Below are 23932 nucleotides of genomic sequence, written 5' to 3' on the forward strand. Positions count from 1 at the left end.
CTAAATCACTTCCGTGCTTTGTCTCTGTTTCATCCATCAACAGAAACTCTCTACTGATTCTGGCATTTGGTTAGGGTTTTTTCTTTTTTTCTAAACAGGAAAGTAGGTCAGGCAGGCTGACATTCTGAATATATCACACTGCATACCTAGCTCTCTGTGAACTAATACACACGCACACACATATGCGCACACAGTGCATATACATAATGTATTTAGTCTTTGCTCTCTTTAATTAATTATCATTAAGACATGCTTCTTTACTTTTGCTTACTTCATAGAATTATAATTATATTTTTTTCTGGCTAGAGTGGACTCATCATCACATGTAAAGTGTCAATGTTATGTGCACCATGAATTATACATATATCTCCTATCAGCAGTGAAAGTTATCTTCCCCTCATACCCAGGTAGAAGTAGTCTGAAAGTGCTGCAGAGACAGAGTACTGGAGCAGTGGGAGCTCTTTGACACATCCTGTGTTAAACTCACTGCCCCACTCCAGAATAGCACTGATGGACTTTTCACTAGCATGCAACTGCCATAGGAACAGGAAAACATTACATCAGTTCATCAGGGAGGGTTAGGGAAAAAGAGGAAAAATAAGAGATGCTGAGGGCTTTTGGAGAGCCTCTAAGGAGCCACAAATGAAAGTCTATGAAGATAAGGTAACAGATATTTCTTGTTAAAGAAACAATAAGGCTGCGTCTAGACTAAACTTCCCCTGCATCTAGACTGCCACCGTGTTCTTTTGAAATTAAATTGAAAGAACATGGCAGGGTTTTTTTCGACCGCGGTAAACCTCATTTTACGAGGAAGAACACCTTTTTTCAAAAGTACTCTTTCAAAGGCGTTCTTGAATGCAAACACGGCATTTTTGAAAGAGAGCATCCAGACTGCCTGGTTGCTTTCACTTTTTCGAAAGAAGTGGTTGCAGTCTAGATTCTTTCTTTCAAAAGAGACTTTTTCGAAGGATTCTTTTGAAAAATCCTCTTTCAAAAGAGGCTTGTAGTCTAGATGTACCCTGAAACAAGAGAAAATACAAAAGTGAAAAACCACAGTTTAATTTAAAAGAATTCTGTTTACATTTTGCCCCAAACCATTTTTCTTCTACTGTTTAAATAAAGATTTTACATGAAATTTTACCACATTGCTTTAGAGAGAAAAATTAGGAAGAGTTTCTGCCAGTTAACCTCTATCATCTGAAGGAATGTATCTTTTTAAACCTCATCCTTTTAGTGTCCTATTAAAAATTGAAAGAGGTTTACCAGAGATGGCAGGTGAGTGGAGCTAAATCCACTCTTCCAAAAAAACATGAAAAACAACAGCCATAAACTGAGTAGGATTGCACGAAGGAGGGATGTGTAAAAAAATCTGGCAATCCCAGATCCTCTACTGCTTCAGCTCAGTACTTCAAATGCTTTCTGCCTCATTTGATGATTGAGAAGCTCACTAACCCGTGAGTGATGCCTGTGAAACTTTCCCTGCACCTTCTGCTGTGTGGTCTTTTCTTCTAGCAGGAACCGTTATTGAGCAGAAGCAGTCATGGCAAGCAGCAAACCTTCCTTCTCTTTTCCCACCTGGCCTGCATTCACAGGAACTGCTCTCCTCCACAAAATACATACAGTTCCAGCTGCTTCAACTGCCTGAGCATCCCAGCACTCTGTTCCCCATTCCCTCCTCCTCCCCCAGAGATCCCTTATGCACGTATGGGAAGCCAGGAGAGAAGGAAGATACAGAGGGATGGCAAGAATTGGGGGTTAGATAACAGGACCATGAGGCTTGCAGTCAGTTGATTTTCTGAGTGGCGCATCTTTTCTATTTAAAATCTGTGGTCTTCTTCAGTAATAACTTTGCCAAATACCTACTGCTTTATCTCTCTTTGCAGACTAGTAGGTGGCATAAACTTGTCATCAGATTTTTCTGGAAAGGGAAATTAAACCTCATGCATCAGGTTTAGACAATCTCTCTTGGAGATAAGGGAGAGACTGAAAGTCAGAAAGGGGGAAGATGCCTACTGCATGATTCTTACTCCTTCTGAACTGTTGGTTGCACCCAGAATGCAATCCAGCAGGACAGTTCCTGAATCCCTGGCTGCATCTAGACTGGCATGATTTTGCATAAATGCTTTTAACGGAAAAGTTTTTCCGTTAAAAGTATTTCCGCAAAAGCACGTCTAGATTGGACACGGATGCTTTTGCGCAAAAAGTGCTTTTGCACAAAAGCATATGTAGCCATTCCAGATGCGATTTTGTGCAAGAAAGCCCCAATCGCCATTTTAGCCTCCGGAGGGTCTTATTCCTACTTTGAAAAGGGCACTTTTTCCGGAGGATCGGGGCCAGTGTAGACGCTCTTTTCCGGCTTTTTTAAAAGCCGGAAAAAAGCGGCGGACATTTTTATTTAAATGCTGCGGGGGATATTTAAATCCCCCGCGGATTTTCCTACGACGACTGGTGAAATTTACATGCCCCTTCCGGGAAAAGGGGCCAGTGTAGACGTAGCCATAGAGATATAGATACAGAGTCTGAGACAATAAAAGGGATGAATAAATAAATTGCAAAAATATCTTTTTTTATTAGCAATATGGAGACCCAAATAGAAATTTTAAGGATTTAGGGTAGGAAAACCTATATTATGAAGCACTAAAATCCTGCAAAACTACAACAAATAGGGCAGACCCAAATGATAAATACTTATATAAACATTAACATAACATAACTATCCCAGGGTATGTCTACACTACCCTCCTAGTTCGAACTAGGAGGGTAATGTAGGCATACCGCACTTGCAAATGAAGTCCGGGATTTGAATTTCCCGGGCTTCATTTGCATAAGCGGGAAGCTGCCATTTTTAAATCCCCGCCGGTTCGAACCCCGGATTCCTATTCCGAACTACCTAGTTTGAGCCCCGTGTAGCCACGCTACACGGGGTTCGAACCAGCGGGGATTTAAAAATGGCGGCTCCCCGCTTATGCAAATGAAGCCCAGGAAATTCAAATCCCGGGCTTCATTTGCAAGTGCGGTATGCCTACATTACCCCGCTAGTTCGAACTAGCGGGGTAGTGTAGACATACCCCTATATTGTTAAATGAACAGGTGTGGGGGACAAAGACTTTTGTGTTTAGTCCTGAATTGGAAAAGAAATACACTAAAATATCTTCTGCTGCACAAGTACAAGAGCCTGACTTGTTTTAGTAAGAAATTCCTAATGTTATTTCTAATATCTAGTCCACTGGTATTTCCATCAAATGTTATTAATAGGATACCAATCTATTTTAGTATTCCTAGTGGCCTTTAGCACTGTAGGCCTATTAAGTTAACATGAGGCCTAACAAGTTAAGCTAGGGAAACCTCCAGCTGTGTGTATTCTAGTCATAAACTATAGGACAGGGTGGGGAACCTCAGGCCTGGGGGATGGATGCAGCCCCCGCATTGGGGAGTCCACACTGGTGCTCCAGCCCTCCCCCCCCCCCCCAGTCCCAGGGCTGGAGCACACAAAATCTACTAGCCCGGGCCCCCCCTAGGCTCTGGTGTGCAAAGGGAATATGGGGACTGTCTTTCTCCTCAGTCAGAGGCTTCTCTCTTTGCTTCTCGCTTGTGTGTGGCCCCCAATTGATTTTTCTGGGGGGTCAGCAGTCTCCAACCCAAAAAAGGTTCCCCACCCCTGCTATATGAGGAAGTTCACCCATTGTGAAGGTTTGTTTCATGCCCGATCGATACCATTTTTCAGCTGGGAGAGTAACATAATTTAGGCTTTCAGTAGGATATAATATTTTGTCATTATATTGGATTGCATCTGAATGATCAAATACCAGTTCCCTGCAGAAAATCTTAAGCTGGATACAGCCGTTCTCACTTGGTTCAGCTATTCTCACTTTGGTAATGTTGCTGTTAATTCATATAGTTTCCTCCATGTGATGTAAAGTAGTAGCCTAAATATCATTGAAGCAGATCAGTTCTCATTTCACAGAGTTAGAATTCATTCAAACTGATCTCCCATCCTGAGATGGACACACTCCTTGAACTATTGGAATACATTCCTGCTACTGCAGTGTAATTCTGGCTCTGGTCAGGTGTTCAATTAGCAAATGAATATTAGATAACACTGCCCCCCAAATTCCTCAGTTGTTTTTCTAGACTTTCTTCATAGTCTTATTACTAGGGTAAGACTAGATCTGAGTGTATTCTAATAGGAAACTTGAGATTTATGATTTTTTTAAAGACAAGAAGGAAATGGAATTCTGCCTTGGAGTTCAGTTTGGACAAGAGCTTGCCTAGGAGCCATATACCTATTGACAAGAAGATCTGAAAGCCTCCTATCCTGATCTGCACCTAATAATCCATGTTAATTTAACTTTATAGATTCCAGTGATCAAAAAATAATTCAGCGTCGTTTGGTGATGATGAAGGTTGTCTGACTTGAGTCTTTAAAAGCAGATTGTTAATATGACCATAAATAAAATCCACTTTTGTTTCCCAGGCTTCACATATTTCTACAAAGGAAAGGAGTATTGGAAATTCAATAACCAGATGCTCAGGGTGGAACCTGGATATCCCAGATCCATCCTAAAGGATTTTATGGGTTGTGATGGACCAACAGACAGGGACAAAGACCGACACAGCCCTCAAGATGACGTGGACATTGTCATCAAACTGGACAACACAGCCAGCACTGTGAAAGCCATAGCCATTGTCATTCCCTGCATCCTGGCCTTGTGCCTCCTTGTCTTGGTTTACACTGTGTTCCAGTTCAAGAGGAAAGGAACACCCCGCCACATACTGTACTGCAAACGCTCTATGCAAGAGTGGGTGTGATGTAGGGGTTTTTTTGTCTCCCAGGAATTTGTGGCAACTTGAGAGTCAACATAAGAGCTGTTGTGCGGTTTCCTAGCTAGGAGCAGGCGTCTATCAGCCTGAATCAGAGCTGATCTTTAAAACCCAGGGGGTTGCCTGTCCTGCACATGAGTGGGGATTCACTCTACTGGGAAGCTTCCATGATAGACAGTATCTGCCGTTTCTTCAGTTCTTTGTCTTTCTCTGTCATTCGGTTCCAGACCTTTCCTCTGCACGCTCAATACCCAATAAACTATCAGGATTAACTAATGAAGAGGAAAAAAGAAAAGAAAAATCCAATATTTCTACTGGTTACCCCTGAAGCCTGTTCCCATTTGATAGTAATTTTGCTGAAATAAAAAGTTGTGGTTTTTTAACTAAAAACAACACAACAACCCACAGTTGAACTTTCGGGAAAGTGTGAAGACCCAAACAGCTTTGTCTCCAAAGAGGATTGCTTTCTGTCTGCTATAGTTATAGTTGTACACTCCTACACACAATTTTTGTCAAGTGGGAGACCTGGATGACACGCAGAACTTCAGACTGTTCGGACAGCCATTTTCCAACAAACAAGGGGCCAAAATATCTGCAATATAGTAACAGCCTTAATGATATATTCATTTTGTGTTTTATACAGCTGTTCTGAGCTACATCCTCAATGTTTTAACACATTTATATCCATTACTATACTCAAACAGAACCTTTTTATTTTTTCTTTCTTTTATTGATTTTCCTACATCATTTTTTTCCCAAGCTGTACCAGGCTAACTGCCCCGGGCCTTTCATAGGTCTGTCAGGAACACTCATTCCAAAGCATAGCAAAAAACAGTATGTCTCTGAAGTGGATTGCAATGAACTAAAGTGACAGTCATGTTACAGATAAAATTGACACTAGCATTACATGAAGATAGAGCATTGGTGTAACCCTTTGAGAACTATAGGATTAGTTTTTAGAGGCTGAAGGTTGTTAATCTTGGTTGCCATGAAAGTATAGGATTGAAGAAGTGGTATGTAGAAACACAGTTTAATGAAATTCAGGGGTTTAAAATGGATATCCTGTAAGTGTAAGTAAGGGCTTTTAATCATTTGCATTATTGATAAAAAAGGATTTATAACAAATGAACAGAAATAAATATATTTGCCAGCTACTTTCTGGTAAAATAAAAACATATTTTAATAATTTCTAGCACTCGGATAGGATTTTTTGAACTGGCTATAGTTTTACAACGTAGCCTTTTAGCTCAACATATTGAATTTCTGTTTTAAACTATGTTGCATGCTAATTCAATTTGCCTTGGTACATGAATACATGAAGATAGAGTTACAGTTTGAAAGGAAAGATAAAATGATGACTCTGATGTTGCATGAATATCAGGCGAATTACCTTTTGCATGTTTAACATAGTTCTCAAAGGGTTAGTCAGATCTCTGGCATTATGCTGTACATTAAAACACTGACAGAGCCAAGGGACCACCAAAGCATTTTGTCATTCTGTGTAATTTGTGCTAACAGCAGTATTGTCATTTTCATGTGACCTGCAGAGCAGGTTTGTATCAATATTTTTTTCCTAGAGAAAAGTCAGCAACTGACAGACCTCTTTATTGATTTTAGGAGCTGCTTCTTGCAGTGATAGGCTTTACAGTCATTGGGCTGTGAACTTATTAGAGATGGTCAGAATGAACGCACCCCATGAGTCAGACACCTGGTTTTGTATGAAAGCCAGGATTTGAGGGGAGTCGCTTTTGAAATAATGAACAGCTTGCCTTGAACTTGATTATTGATCTGTTGACTGTCATTACCAAGTTAAACATTGTCTTCTGTGAAAAGCTTCACTGTCTGAATTTCCTTAAAGTGCACTGTCCTATGTCTTTGCTCTTTGACCTTTAACTTGCAAACTGGCACAATCTGAAGAGAATCTGGTGTTGCTAATCAGTTTGGATTGTTTTTTTTTCTTTTTAAATGACCTGATATTCATTATCCAAGATTGCAGAAAAACATTGAAGAGTTTTCAAAGGAAAAAAGTGACAGTGACAAAAATATGTACGGTAGATCTGGGAATTTTGGTATGTATACATGCACACTCTAAAAATGAACTACAGTAGAAGTGAATTTTTATTTAACTTGAATACAATTTTCAGTATAAAATTAGTAATTTCTACAAACAGCTAGTTATTATTAACAAAGTTATAAGACAAGAACATAAATACTTGAAACAGCCAGCATTGGCTTTTACATACAACAAGATTTTTATACTAGATTCGACAGATTTCTTACTGATTTCCTAAGACACGTTACTGGATCATTTTTTAGAGAGTGTAGGTATATATACATATAAATATATTATGATTATTTTGGTAATGGATAGCTTGACTGCCTTGAATTTTATATTTATATTGAGCCTAGCATGAAAAATTAGTATGTTTTTTTGTTCAATTACATGATTTGATTTTGATTTGAAGAGTTATTTTATGATCATGTGTGGCATGCTATAAAGCATTGCAAACAGTTATTTCTTAGAGCATAAACAGAAATATATATATATGTACGGCTAACAAAAATGAAAAGTTAGAAAAAAGGTATAGTTTTACAGCAAATATGCTATGCAGATGGCATTTTGGAAATGTTTTGTAGAGGTAATGTATGCTGTATGTTAGAAGTGCACCAGTATCAGCCCATAGCATTACTTCAGTAGATTCATTTCAGCTGTTGCTGAAAATGTAAAGAGTGCATTCACAACTATAGAACATAGGATAATATTTACTACACATCAGCTCATTTAGGGAATTCAAAATTCTATGCCTGTCTATCATATTTTTTTAATTCACTGGGTGAATTTTGTTGTCAGCAAACAAGTGTAAATTATGTTCTACTACAAACTGAACAAAAGGACTCATATTTTTGTTCTGATTTTGTCCCTTGGATAGTTGGTGGAAACCACTGACAAAATTATTTAATCTTCAGTTGATTTTCCTCTATAACAAGAGAACCAGGCAATTTGATATTATCTTTAAAACAGAACAGCATCTTACCTGTTTTCTTACTCATTTACCGATATCACTTCACTTTCAAAGTCTCTTTCATGGCAGCTTTGACTTTTTGTGCAACTATTTCCCTGGGAATAATGAAGTGCTGAGCATGTTGACTATTGTTCATGGATAAGGTAACAAAAATGTTTGTATTTGGAGAATTTAACTTACAGTAATTATGCTGGAAGGTAAGTGTGATAATCTAGTGCTTGATATATGGTACGTCATAGATACATGAATGCATAATAACTTGATTCTTTAATCTGTTTTCTTTTACATAAAAAGTACACACATATATTATATATAGAAAGAGGAAGAATTTTAAAAAGTCCTGCATGGTATATTTATGCCGTGCAGGTTAAGTTGTGTCAGCATTTCTATTATTATGCATTTCTATTTTCAGTAAGTTATAACACAGTCATAAAAATTTGCTTTAGGCTGAATGATTTAGGAGCAGTTTATGTTCATTCTAATTTCAAAAATGTATATTTGGTTGCTTTTAAATTATAGAAGTTCAAAATAAATGAGCTATTTTCCCAGATTTAGTTTTGAACTTATATAAATCAAAACCATTTTACAAGTTAAGAAAATGAAATTTGTTAAACAAGTATTCCACTAATAATTGTTAGTGTTAGCAAAGAATAGAATAAATAGATGAACTGAGTTTTGAAAGTTGGTTTTTGCTCATGTGAAGTAACTTTTTTCCTAATGTTTTTAATAAACATAGCCATATTGGTATTGTTGCAATCAACACTGTGAATATACACAATACTAAATATGGATTTCATCAGTCTATTACAGTCTGGAAAACTGATTTTACAGGGATTGTGTAAGTCAAGAATAACAAAAATTTCCCATAGACAGAAATACAATTTAATTAACTTTTATCGGAAAATAAAGTTAGCAGAATATATCTTTATATATTTCCTTTATAGGCTGACATGCAGACTCAGATGGCTTCAAATGAGCTCTTTAAAATCCCCTGATAAATATAATACACATTTTGTATCATTCTATAAACAATGTTTTTGAAGTTGAGTTGGGGAGTAGGTTAAAAAATAATTATGATTGTGAAACATTGATGAAAGCCAGGAAATTTCAAAATGGAAGACCAGACTTCCCTTTTCCTGCAGCAGTGTGTGTGTGATTCCCTTCCACCACCCGCCCTTCCCAGAGCCCTTGATTTTATAATATTGTGGGTTAAAAAAAGGGTGTAAGATTTATCCTTGAATTCCTTGGCTTTTGTTGATGTATGACGCAATCCTGATGTTAGTTAAATGCAGCTTTTGCTACTTAGTTAAATTTATCAAATCGAATTCTGGCTTGTTGGTAGGAAAAAATGCACAGATCAGAAAAGTAGGTGTGCCTATAAGCAGTGAACATTACACTTCTTCTAGCTTTTTATATTTGTATTTTTGGTGGGGGACTGGCTTGAAAAGACACATAACAGATCTAATAGTAAAGATCAAACAATGCATGTTCCATTTATTATGAATTAATGTAGGAAGTAGGAACCCAACCTACCACACGTGTAGCAGCACAAATTGGAACCATGACAACTGGAACATATTGAAGCACAAGGAAAAGTTTTCAGGGCTTTTGTTTTCATTGGGGGGGTCCTCTATCCCATGCAAATAAAGGCTTGACCTATTTGCTAGTTTGACAGTGAAAAAGGTATACACATCCAGAAAAGCCTAAGTTATGCAGGCAATAAGAGAAGGGAAGGAGCCAACACTGGGATCAATAGCTGCTTTCTATCTCTACTTGTGGCCCTACCTGCCTTTTAGCTGCTGTGCTTTCAGCACCTTGAATGTTTTCAGCAACAGTCACCATAGAACGATACCTTCCTCAATGGAAGGCACAAATGGCCACCTGTGAAAATAGCATGATCATGTTCCTATTTCTCTAATCCATTCTCCTGCTTTGCCTACTACCTGGCACAAAGAAATACAGCTCATTTGACAGTCATAATCAGATTATCACCATCATGGACTGTAATGGCTTACCCCGTGCAGCAGCCAACCCTCGGACCATTTAGTGTCATACAATGTAGATTCCATATTATACAATGTTATTTTATAGATATACGTGTAGAAGGAATAACCCTAATAATTAGGGTTCCAGAGTGTGAATTACATTAATATGTGATCATTGCTAGTAAATGTTGTCACTACCATAGAAAGTTGTTGGAAAGCACTATGCTAACCTCAGACACATCATATAAAATTCTTGTTTCTTAATGTAGATAAACCATAGCATATCAGCCACAAATTGTCTTCATTTCATTAATGTTTTTGTGTGCATTCACAGATGCTACGCATACTGGATATATTATCCCTTACAATGAAACACATACAGCATGTAGACATAGGGTCAATACCACCCTATGCCGCTGCAGTGTATAGACAATCAAGGGAATGCTACAGAATGGTCAGATCTGTGCAAGAGAGAGCTGCAGAAACAAGCATGGCATCCCAAAGAGAGCACTAGCCACAGTTCTCCATGTAGGTACTGTAACATGAATTGCCATCACAGCAAAAACCCACAGTGTAGCTATTATTGATGATACATATGCACCTTGTAGTCCTCATAACCCTATGCTGAGTGACAACATTCACAAACTATTACCAGGTGAGTGATCCATATCCCATTGAACCTCATGACCCCATCAAACCACACACTACTTCCATCATAATTGTTTCCTCTTTAATCACCAGCAGTGGCATATGCCCAGTCTGTTTTTTCCCCACCGTATTTAGGTATAAACCTGAAGTCGCAATTTTAGTCACCTCTTCCTATAACAATGGTGCATGGTGATAGGTTGCTATATTTCATCATGCAATACCAGTATAGAGATGGGGATCATGCTGAATCCATAACATACCCCAAATGGCATGTACACCAAAAGTCCCCCACCCCAGTTATGACTCCCTTTTGTTTCAACATGATGCTGAGATCAGATAGCCACATAACAACTCTATACACAACTGGTCATTGACCTTCACCAGCATAAACCTATGTTTACCAGTGACTTGGATGAAGCTCTTCATCTTTCACTCAGCGGGCACAGCATAATGTATACCTGCAAACTAGTGTCATTGTCTTACAGAAGTTAGGGTGTGAAGTCAAAGAGTAACAATTTTCTGCTTGCATTACTAGTGCTTGCATAATACAGCTCCTGTCCTTTTTAGACACATTTGCCTACATGGCTGTGTACAGTCCCATAAATCACGAGTTATAATCCACACGTGAATTGATCATCATCATAAAAACATACGTATGTGCATGACAAACAAATTATGGGACTGCATATCCTGACTAATAACTACACAAGCCCAAATTTATGCATGTGGTGAATCTGAAGGCAAACAGTTAAGCACATTATATATGCTCTTATTGGAAACTGACATAACAAGAGTGGATGTTGTTCTCAATCACATATTGGCAACACCAATTGATTTGATTCCCTTTTTTGTCTGCTGTGTCGATGGCTAAGGCATTCAGACACAGACTCTGTCTGAATGAGCTACAGTCAATGGGCATAGCTAACCGCTAATGCTGCTGTATCATAATGATCATATGCTGTTTTAACTGATCATGTTAAACTCAGTTATTCATTGCTATTCATGTTATAGATTCTCAGTTTTGTCATCCTATCTGCCAATTAACTGCTGAATTTACTACTAAAATATTACATGGCCATGTGCTAAAAGCTTGATACTATGTTTATCATAACCTTACATAGCCATGTCCTATCAGAGTTTGTCCATATCCACGGCAATCTGAAATATCAGATTTGTATGACAATGTTATACTCATGCAACCTTCATCCTCATGCTGAGCACACATGTTCAGTTAGGAAAGAAATCCAGGACTCAAGAAACCTGTAACTGTGTCAATCAGTTATTCATAATGTACATTAATTCTTTACATATTCATCTATATAATATGTTTGATAAAACATCTTCTATTAACTAAGTGCCTGGCACCAATTTACTACCATCTTTAGTGTACTCTTCCAATGCCATGTGTCTCTCTCCTCTCAATTCACATTTATACATCTAGGCTGGTAATGTAACTCATTATTTCTGTTTTACTATTTAAAGATGAAAACCATTGCATTGGATTATATCTGTGTCTGTAGTCCTTCTCCAGACTGTATAAGATATATGGACACTGACCTTCTGTGTATATTTTGCTTTGATAGAGACATTCATTGGCTCATGGTGAGACAAATACCATGCACTTTCATCTCTCATAAAGAGTTAAAACTATTTGTGAGAGTCCCTTCCAACATTGCCAGTGAAAGCAATCAGGCCTTCTGATTTAAGGTGACAAAAGATACAACTATACAGATAGGTCACTGTTCATCTCTCAGAGTCAATAACAGAAGCCAACAGGTCAATCTCTATATCCAAACCTCAACCCCATTCCTTTGCAATTGAGGAGACCTAGGATCCTAGGTACAGCCAGAATTGCCTTCAACCAGTCCCATAATCTTACTAAAAAAGAATAGGCTAGAGAAAATATGACAGATAATCAGTGAAAAAGTTTCTGGTGCCAGGACTTAGTGATGGCATGCCTTAGTGACACTAGTACCCTGCCCTCACAGTCACTAAAACTTGTTGAAAACCTACCAGAAATAACAGCATTCATTCCTTTCAGACACAGATCTTTCCTCATAGATATGGTAAAACCAGTCTGAATCCAAGTTAGAAAATTCGCTACAGTCAAAAGTACTCAACCCTGTTTTGAGAGGATGTCATAGATTCATTGAGTGTTCTGCCACATGAAGGATTCTGCTGGATAAAACTTCTCTGATGTTATGATGGAAGAGGCAAAACTTGTCTCTTGCTTCCACGACAGCCACAGTGTGTGATACTTTTGTGAGAATCTAGAAGCGTGGCTGTAATTACCAGATGATGTGATTGTTCCTCCATGTATGCGCATACATATATGTAAGCCATTGATCTCATTGTTTCTCTTCATTAGGAGTTTCCTACTGGATAAGGTGGTGCCTTATGTTCTCCACTCTAGTTAGGATAGCGAGCAGTAACAGGTGAACTATGCGGACTGGTGGGAATGCTACAGTGTTGTTGTCCATGTCTCATTGGTCACTCTGACACAAACACTCACAGTTGCAATCAATCACAAGAGATCCACCAATTTGTGTCTAGTGCTGATATGATGGTGGCTACTATTATTTGAATCATTCCACATGCATGCTTGAGGCATCCTGTGCACACCTTTCACTGAAATGACACTAAACAACTTTTACAGGTTGAATCTTAGAATTTCAGTTTTTCTTACGCACAGAGTGGATTTGCTGCATCCTTGTGTACACATGGATCATCATGCTTTTGTATATTCAGCATGATTTTTGAAGTCTCCCTCAACTATTGCCCATTCCTTCTTTCCTTAAGTGTGGATAACAGTGTGTTGCAGAGCCTGCATTAAGCATCACAAACTGTTTGCTCGGGTTTGTGAAAGATGTTACAGCAACAGGGTATTGTCCTGTTTTCTTCTCATTCTGCATTGGCTGCACATATTCATTCTGTGATAGTTCAGCTGCAAATGAGGCTGTATTTCAACAACTCTAGAATTGTTGTGTACATACACCCATCATTTCTATCTTGCTGCCTCGTGGAAGAGCTGCAAATGTTGATTAACTTTCTCTCCTTCTAATATGCGATTCTTTCTTCTTGGAAGTAGGTTTGTCTACATTTATACTATTCAGATGTTGGGAATCTTCATTTCTGACACCTCAGTTATTTCACATATAAAGAACCTGTATCATAGTTTAATGATGAGCCAACATTATTGAATAGTGGGACGGACCCTTTCCTAAGCATGCTGTTAACCATCTTGTTTCCATTCTCCACTAACTCATACATACCCATAGCACATTTATGCACAGGTCTCTGTAACATCTGCTACCAGGAAGAGAGTTTAAAACCCTGGAAGTGGTAACTTATGGCTTTTAGGGAGAGCCACATGTGTTTGGACATTGTCGATCTGTTGGGTGAGAGAGATGAGCCTGGATGCACAAAGCCACTGGCAGGGACAGGCAGAGGGTTGTCTGCTCCTTGTCAGATCTGTGGTTAGTGCTGTCAGTGGCTACAGTATCTGATTCTGGGATGGTTTTCCCCAGTACTTGTCCAATCACATATTGATTGGGGTACATTATTTTGAAGCTTCACACAGCCCATGATTCAACTGCTCTTTCTCCTGAATGCTGTTTATGCGGCTTACTCACCATGAGTTGTGCCCTTGTATCTGCAGCAATACAATTACTGTTTCAGTTCTAGTGGTTATGATCCCAGTTGATTTTTCAGTTTTTCATCTAAATATCACTTCTTCCTGTCTTCTCTGTACTTGCATTAGAAACTTATTTGGCCCCAGGATGTGCTGCATACAACAATTTAGTGGCCCTTTCCACATTGCTGCGTGCTCACTTTACTCCACCTCCGTGACATAATTAGATGTATGTATGGGGTTCTCATGTATATACATGGATTTTGGTACAATTCTTAGGCTTAGAATATGTCAGGTGGATTTTTAGGCATAACATAATCCACATTTGGACAAACCAAAAATCTTTTCAAGCTTTGCACCCTGAACCACATACAGTAACTGGTCATCTGATGTTAAATAGCCCTACAAATAAGCCAGAATATAAGTGTAATGATTTCATAGTGTGCTGCACATTTTCTTACCTTACTGTCTTTTTGCTGCATAGCCCTATGTGCATTTCATGCCCGAGTTTTGCTCTTTATGTTCTGGTTTGGCAACAAAATAACTGGAGAATTTTTACCTGCTTTCCCTAACTAAATTTCTTTCCTGTTATTTTATTTAATTCTATTGCTCACACAGCATTCTATATAGTAGTCTTCTTATAACTGACATATGTTATTGTTTCAGGTAGCTTCTACTGACAAACACAGAGTTTGTGTGCAAATGCAAGGCTGACTAAATGGTGCTAAAGTGTATTATGACTGTCGGATATAATCAGGCAAAATTTTGTGGTGCTTAGACTGATTTTTTCATTGATTTTATTGATCAATGCGTTGGACAGTGTTTTATTATACACAAGCTGTTCTTTATTAGTAAATCAAGGCCTCATCATACATTATTAAATAAAATTGGTTAATTAAGCTATGTAACAGCTCACCAAGCTATTATCTCTTTAACTTCTTATAATGTTGCGTCATTAAAGGTCAAGGGGTCATGATATTAATCTCATTGCTGTAGATCATTAACATAACTGAACATTTTCAACAAAGTACTTATGTTTACAACGCTATAACCCTTTGACTGCTGCGGCAACCTTTAACCACAAAAAAAAAAAAAATGAAATCACATGCTAGAATCACTATGGTTCTTGCCATGGCAATCAAAGAGTTAAGGGCTGTGCAGTGATTTGTTTTATATTTATTAATTTATATTTATTTTTATTTTCATTTGAGGAGGGGGGCTTTGGGTGGGGCAGTTCTTGTCTGCTGTAAGTGTCTTAACCAAGGGAAGGGTGTTAAAATGGCTTTTTATACTATTGCATCTTATGTATTTACCATTGTTTCATTGTGTTGTAATTAAAAAAAACTGTCAATAAATAAGAGAACAGGAAAAAAAGTTTCTTAGAGACATTGTGGTTTTATTCTGTGTATAATTATTGCTCTGTAGATAGTATGTAAAACTGCAGCCAACCTCAATTCAAGGAAGAAAAGGCAGTGGACACAAACACCGTATAAGAGCATTCTGTGCATCTCTAGGTATGAACGTGGAAGACACATTTGTGCAATTTTTCTAACTAAAACAGAGTAGCGAGAACTGATTTTTGGAAGATAAGGCAGAAGGAGGAAATGGGTGTAATGCTGTATGGGCCTTTATATATGTCCTCTATAAACGTGATCTACAGATAATTGATTTTTCCCATTTCCTCTATTTAAGAAGAAGTTTACAAGAAGCAATGTAGAAAAAAGTTGTTCAATTCCTGGTATGGAATAGATGAGGAGAGACCTACAAAATCTCATATTCCTATGATAGATGTGATTTGAGGATATATATGAATATGCCAGTGAACCAATAAGTAAAAGGGTGGTAAATGTCACTGGAAACGAGGCCTATCACACTGACCTAATGGATTTTATCCTGCAAGTTTCTAAACTCCTCTTGTGTCAGAAGAAATGGAGCCCTCCCCAATTCATACATCAGAAAGAGCTCAGTATCACACAGAATGAGATACGTGTGCATTAAAACATTTTTCCTGTGGAACTCAGAAACATATCCAAGCCAACTGGAAATAAGATTAAGAGCTTCAGTGCTTTTACAGCAAGACAGTGCTTGATAGCCATAGTCAGAACTTTCTTGGGGACTAATCCAAGATTCTAGAGCAAACTAACTCCAGTTCTTAGAGATGTTTCAGGCATTTGCATTTGCTAGTATGTAAACATAAGCATCATAACAATAAATCTATCTTGACTTTCCACCTGCCAGCAAGGAGGAAGAAAGAAGATAAGAACCATACATGATAGATGCTAACACTGTTACACAACGCACTACTGAAAAGCATCCAAATACCACCCGTGTATGTGAAGTGTAAGAACTAGAAAACTATGTAGAGTAAAAAGATACTGTTGATCCGGGGAAAGTCTGATCAGTAATACAAAGTCTGAAGAAAATGTCATGGAGATTGTATGAATCAATCCTGACTTTGTTGGAACTCAAATCTTTTTAAAGAGAAAAGTCTTTTAGCTAGTTTAGGATGCTATCAGAAGAGGAAAACCTTGTTAGTAACATGTCTAGCAATCCATAGTTGGCACACTGTATAATGCTAAGTTTGCAGAACACTTTCCACTTCAATGCCATTTTATACGCTTATTACCTGCTAAAATAGGCACCTTTTAATAATGAAATTTTGCAGATTTACATATGCCTGCAAGTAGTATGGAATTTTACTTTAATGTTTGGGGAAAATCCCTTCAAATGTACTTGAATTACAGTGGGGAGAATAAGAAAAATATTTTACCTACTGTGTAAAAAAAATCAACCCCTGCTTCTTTGATCAGAGCAAACAGGAAAAAACAGACTGAGACACTTTTCCTTCTTAACTTTAGAGAAAATCATTACAAATAAAGAAGTTATGAGACTGAAAAATCATTTCTGAACATACTCAGCTGTTTTTTGTCAAAGCTTAATTTGACCTTGGCCCCTTTGTGGTATCAAAGTGCCCATCCTTCCTGGCTTGACCAAGGATGTAGATTACTGTTCTTAAAATGTTGCTGGGGCAGTTTGCTTTTAGATCATTGTAAGTGGCTCTATGAAAAATGGAGTAAAATACCCCAAACTTCCTTGAGCATGGAGAGTAGAAAATCAGTGACAAAATTAAGTTGCCTATGACTTGACTGTAACCTCTCTTTGCATTTGTGCTTCATCATACATCATTTCAAAAATATTAAACTTTATTTAAAAAACCTATGCCCCAATGCTGCATCCTTATTCTTACCCTCCTACTCCTTCCCTGCTGTTCTGGGTTATACTCAGTGTTTGTGTCTTGCCTTAATTAGATTGCAAGCTCTTTAAAATGGAAATTGCATTTGTACAGGTCTAGCACCATGAGACTGCAGTCACATTTAAGACCTGTGGGAACTATATATTCAATAAAAAAGTATTTTACCTCTAAAATAATTAATGCAATTAGCACCTTAGTTGTACCTGTCTCAATCTTGAAGCTGCTGGCTATATATTTAAAAACACATTATAACAAAATAAGTTAAATAAATCTTTAATCCCACCTCACAGTAAACCTTCTCAGACCACAATGGTCTCCCTTATAGACTTCATCACTACCACTATCAACCCTGCTCAAATTTTCTCCCTCCTATCCAACGCAGTGCCTGCACATATTAATGGATCAGCTGGTTTCTTAATCAAATCCAGGCTATGGATGGTTTCCCAAGGAAGAGACTAGATGATTTTATAGCTGCTTGTCTTCAGGCCTCAAGGAGTTTTGGTTCAGTTCATGCAAGCTATTAGAGGACAAGAACTAATCTGGCATTTCATAGTTGGCTGCTCAGTGTCTAATTATTGTTGTGTATGCTGATGAAGATTAAAAATGTATTTCAGGATGCCAGTCATCTGGTATCCATTATCTATCCCTTCCATATCCAAACCTGATTTCAAATCTTTTGCCCAAGTCCCCCAGGCTGTATCACCTGAACTTACTCAGGCTCTTCGCTTTTACTGATGCATACCCTGATGTAGTATATGCTGACAGATTTGTGATGATCAGTAGTTTTTAGTACAGGGTTACAATCCAGCACAAGCATTCTCCTGCTCTTACAGCTCTCCAGACCATGCCATGCTATAGCTTTCTTGTATTAGTAAAGGCCTGTTTGATTTTGTAGAAAGCAAATGATTTAGCACCTGTCACTGAAGAAGCAGCCCTCAGCTCCTAGGAGCCTTCAATCTTTTTGTGAAAGGAAAGGCAGTCAAGCACTGACATATAATAGTGGGGCTTTGGAGTGCATATGGAGCACTGTTCTTTGTTACTGGGGAAAGTTGTCCATTCAGTGATGCTACTGATCCGTCTATGGACAACTGCGTGTGATTTTTTCAGGAATTCATTACTTTTGGGGGGCTTTTTAGTTTTATAAAGCTTAAGTCTTCCAATCAGGAAACAGAAACAGTACTGTATTACTTACATGACCAATGAGATGGTATGAATAATAATAATAATTATAGAATAGTTTTCCAACAACCCACAGGCTAAAATTTGTTCATACAAGCAACTTGCTAGAACAGTTACACAAACTGATACTAAATTAATAAAAGACACACCCTGCTCAGGAATAATTTCCAAAATGGCTAAATTTGTGCAGTAAATTATTTATTGTAAATTGTTCCTCCAGCTTTATGCAGCATTTAATTACACACCAGGGGTACGTCTAGACTACAGACTTTTGTCGACAAAGGCTTTGTCGACAGATATTGTCGACAAAGATTCTGTTGACAAAGAGCGTCTAGACTACATCCAGTTCTGTTGACAAAGCAAGCCACTTCGTCAACATGACAGTGTAGACACAAAGGACAGTGTAGATGCAATAACACCTTCTATCAACAGAACTCTGTCAACAAAAAGCGTTATTCCTCGTAGAATGAGGTTTACCACCATCGACAAAACTGCCGAGTTCTGTCGATGTCATGTCGACAGAACTCGGTGGTAGTGTAGACGCAGGTATAGTTTTGTCAACAAAAACCACTTTTGTCGACAAAACCCTGTAGTCTAGACACACCCCAGGTGACTGACCTCCTCAGGGGAAGCCTAAGACTTTAATGAGAGAAGTATTTTGCAAGTCAGATATTATGTGCAATGGCAAAATTGTCTGGGTTCCTCCCTGAGTTGTGGCTCAATTTAAGTAGGCATTATTTTAACAAACATTATATCCAATTCTGAATTTAAAAATGGATAGAAGGCCACATGTTGCAATGGCTATATGGTAAGTAATGCTGGTTGGATGGTCTGGATAGTAGTGAAAATGGGATTTGATAGTAATCAGACATGGTTAATCAGGGTTTATGAGTAACGTTGTGATGCTGTAACTTCTCTGTAATGCCTGGTAGGTGGCCAGTGCTACCTGAGAAGCAAGTGGAACAGGCTAGAAAGGAGGGTTGCTAGTGCATGGACTGATTCAATGCCTAACCTCCAAAGCTCTGTCCCCTCAGGAGTTTCAACCAGGAGGTAAAGCTACTTCTATCCTCAATGAAAAGCCTCAGGCAGGACTGCAGAGGGAAAAACCCAAGGAGTGGGGAAGCTTACAGGCTCAAGGAACTGTAGTTCACTCCTCTGGAAACAACCATCAGGATCACAGTGAGACTTATTGGAAAGAATTTTGTTTTCCTAACTGGGCATTGAGTCAGGTCCAGAGTTTAGACCATTCTAACATAATTATCCCCAAGCTACTGTGCAATTCTTTTAATTTAATTTATAAAAGAAACCATCCCAATGCATAGAAAGAGAGGCAAACATGGTAGGAGACCAGATAGGCTTACAGGGGAAATCTGGTGAACTTAAGCACAAAAAGGAAGCTTACAAAAAGTGGATACTTGGACAAATGACCAGGGAGAGGTTTAAATGTATAGCGAGAGAATGCCGGGGGGTTATCAGGAAGGCAAAAGCGCAAATGGAATTGCGACTGGCTAAGGCTGTGAAGGATAACAAGAAAGGTTTCTACAGGCATGTTAACAAGAAGAAGGTGATCAGAGAGGGTGTGCAGCCCCTACTGGATGAAGGAGGTAACCTAGTGACAGATGACATGGGGAAAGCTGAAGTACTCAATGCTTTCTTTGCCTCTGTGTTCACGGACAATCTGGGCTCCCAGACTAATGCACTAAGTGATGCAAGATGGGATAAATTTGGAACTATTTAGAAAAGCTAAACGTACACAAATCCAAGGGTCTGGACTTAATGTATCCAAGGATACTGAGGGAGTTGCCAAATGTCATTGAGGAGCCTTTGGCCATTATCTTTGAAAAGTTATGGAGATTGGGAGAAATCCCGGATGATTGGAAAAAGGCAAATGTAGTGCCCATTTTCAAAAAAGGCAAATGTAGTGCCCATTTTCAAAAAAGGGAAGAAGGATGATCCTGGGAACTATAGGCCGGTTCCTAGAAAAATGATGGAAAGGATCCTTAAGGAATCCATTTTGAGGCACTTAGAAGAGAGGAAAGTGATTAGGAATAGTCAGCATGGATTCACAAAGGGAAAGTCGTGCCTGACCAATCTGATTAGCTTCTATGATGAGGTAACTGGCTCGGTGGACATGGGAAAGTCAGTGAATGTGATACACCTTGACTTTAGCAAGGCTTTTGATACGGTCTCCCACAATATTCTTACCAGCAAGTTAAGGGAATGTGGATTGGATAAATGGACAGTAAGATGGATAGAAGGCTGGGCCCAGCAGGTAGTGATCAACGGCTCAATCTCAGGATGGCGATCAGTTTCTAGCAGAGTGCCCCAAAGATCGGTTCTATGACCGGTTTTGTTCAATATCTTTATTAATGACCTGGATGAGGGGATGGATTGCACCCTCAGCAAGTTTGCGGATGACACTAAACTAGGGGGAGAGGTAGATACGCTTGCGGGCAGAGATAGGGTCCAGAGTGACTTAGACAAATTGGAGGATTGGGCCACAAGAAATCTGATAAGGTTCAACAAGGACAAGTGCAGAGTCCTTCACTAGGGATGGAAGAATTCCAAGCATAGTTACAAGCTGGGGACCAACCAGTTAAGTAGTAGTTCTGCAGAAAAGGACCTGGGGGTTACAGTGGATGAGAAGCTGGATATGAGTCAACAGTGTGCCCTTGCAGCCAAGAAGGCTAATGGCATATTAGGTTGCATTAAGAGGAGCATTGCCAGCAGATCCAGAGATATCATTATTCCCCTTTATTCGGCTCTGGTGAGGCCACATCTGGGCTGTGTCTAGATTGCACCCCTTTTCCATAAAAGGGATGCAAATTAGACACAGCTCAATGGCAAATGAAGCGGGGATTTAAATCTTCCCCGCTTCATTTGCATGATTTTAAGAGGAATAAGGGATCTTTCAGAAAAGGCTTTATTTTCCGAAAGATCCCCGTCTAGACTGGCGCTTTTTGCCGGCAAAGCCCCGAGCCGGAAAAAAGCGGCAGCCATGTTCATGCAAATGAAGCGGGGAAGATTTAAATCCCCGCTTCATTTGCAATTGCGCTGTGTCTAATCTGCATCCCTTTTCCACAAAAGGGGTGCAGTCTAGACACAGCCCTGGAGTATTGTATCCAGTTCTGGGCCTCCCACTACAAAAAGGATGTGGACGCATTAGAGAGGGTCCAGTGGAGAGCAACCAAAATGATGAGGGGGCTAGAGCATATGACTTATGAGGAGAGGCTGAGGGAGTTGGGTCTGTTTAGTCTGCAGAAGCGAAGAGTGAGGGGGGATTTGATAGCAGCCTTCAACTTCCTGAAGGGAGCTTGGAAAGAGGCTGTTCTCAGTAGTGACAGATGGCAGAACAAGGAGCAATGGTCTCAAATTGTGGTGGGAGAGGTCCAGGTTGGATTTTAGGAAAAACTATTTCACTAAGAGGATAGTGAAGCACTGGAATGGGTTACCTAGGGAAGTAGTGGGGTCTCTATCCCTAGAGGTGTTTAAGTCTCAGCTTAACAAAGCCCTGGCCGGGTTGATTTAGTTGGGATTGGTCCTGCCTAGAGCAGGGGGCTGGACTTGATGACCTTCTGAGGTTTCTTCCAGCTCTATGATTCTATTATTCTATTTGGTGTTTAAAATGTAGCTGATATAAAAGCATTCAATTCCTAGGAGAGAGCAGTGAGTAACCTGTAAGGTAAAATACCATCCAAGAAAGAAGAGCTCTTCACAAGTCCATATTTTTCAAAGATATTTTATATGCATATTTAGTTGCTGGAAAGTGTCCAACACAAAGTAGTCGTCTTAGCTTCTGCCTTGTTCAATACACTGATGTGAAGTTTGGTTTGAAACTCATTCATCCTTTCAAAAGTCACTGCAAGAAACACCCCCTAAAGAGCATGTTTAATTATCCAGATGTTTATGTAAAATTACCGTAATTAATCACAGTATTGATTATGTTTCTTCTGTTTTCGAGCACTCTTCTATTTTAAATTGTCCCCTGAAGTGACATGTAGAAGCAACCTTGTTATCTATGACTTGCTTGGCTATTTTCTAATAATTGATAGAAAATGCACGGTGCCATGTTTAAATCTGCCTGTTCACTGAGGTCTCTGGGTATTCGATGCTTTAGTTTTTGATACAAAACAGGTTATCCATATAATAGATTATGGTAACTTAGTCTCACCTTGTTTCATATCCTTTTACATGTCCTCACACCTAGCCATTTTTATCAAGTTCCTTTTGGATCATAGATTCAGGTTAGAAGAAAATGAAACACCGTGTTTTTCTGTTGACATCATTCATTTTGTAAGACATTTCCATATTCCCCACCTAGTAGCTTACTCAAGAAGAGATTGCCTGAGAAAAGGGATTTCTTCTTAAAATACAGCTGGTGAATGAAATGTAACTGAGATATAACAGCCATGGAAGACCACCTCCACTCTTCAAAACTACAGGCAGAGCAGTTTTTTTCTTGCAGTGCAACCTTTCTTCATCAGTCTACTGTATGTAGTCTGTGAACCCTTAAAGAACACAGGATCAGAGAGACAACAGAAGCAGCAACTGTGCTAGTAAAGCATTGGAAGATCCCACTACATTCCTCATGGTAATTGAATTAAAGGGAATGGGGAATGTGTGAAATACTACTGGAAAGCAGGAATGAGGAATATCAGAGAGAAAGAGAATAAAAGAGGAAGGAAGGAACCTCCACATTCAGTGCTAGGTATCAGACATCTACCTGCTTGCTTGAATACATCATAACACTAAGCTAAAGCAACATAGCTGGGTACTGGGGTGAAATACTGGTTCCCCTGAAGTCAATGGCAAAACTCCCACTAACTTGAATGAAGCCAGTATTTCATCCAGAGTCTCCAGTTTAACAGAGACAGGAAGGGTTGTGATGTTTCCAGGTGCAGCGCTTACCCTGACTGCAGATGTGCTCTTTTCTCCACTGTTTGAATCAGCTGCAGTCCCTGTTTGCATGCTTGAATTAATTGCATTTTTGGGGCCTTTAGCAACTTAAGTAAGGTCAAGTTTGGCTTTGGGCCCTCCAAAATCTAACTGTAAATATGAAAGGTCATAGTTATTATCATGGTATTTAAATCTTACTTCCACACTCAGATGATGAAGTCCTGAAATTATGGGTGCAGTGAAACATCTGATAAATATTGTGCTGACTTGTGCTCTTAAAAACAGGGCCTTTGGTACTAGCAAACTGATTGCAGTATTTGGATGTGTTCAACCAATATATATAGTCTCTTCGCCTCATCTTAGCAGACTGTGCTATGTCCTTTTCTTCTTCTTTAAGGTCTTTCTAGGGCCCAGACTAGGAAGGAACTATGCTTGGATAGATAAGGGAAGGTACCACTGCTGCCCCTAAAATTTCTTGAGCATGGAACTATCTTCC

General features: G+C 38.9%; 1 protein-coding gene across 2 annotated transcripts in view; it reads left to right on the forward strand.

Moving 5' to 3' along the window:
- The window catches only part of MMP16 (matrix metallopeptidase 16), a 262877-nt gene extending 248904 nt beyond the window's left edge, over nt 1-13973 (forward strand). For both annotated transcript variants that reach the window (XM_006112976.5, XM_075920430.2), the window contains one exon: nt 4475-13973. In XM_006112976.5, the coding sequence (XP_006113038.1) occupies nt 4475-4809 (335 nt within the window). In that variant the 3' untranslated portion in view covers nt 4810-13973. The remainder of the gene's footprint in view (nt 1-4474) is intronic.
- The last annotated feature ends 9959 nt before the right edge of the window (nt 13974-23932 follow it).

The sequence above is a fragment of the Pelodiscus sinensis genome, chromosome 2 (genome assembly GCF_052426305.1).
Source record: "Pelodiscus sinensis isolate ZL-2025 chromosome 2, ASM5242630v1, whole genome shotgun sequence".
In the NCBI taxonomy this organism is placed as follows: Eukaryota; Metazoa; Chordata; order Testudines; family Trionychidae; genus Pelodiscus; species Pelodiscus sinensis.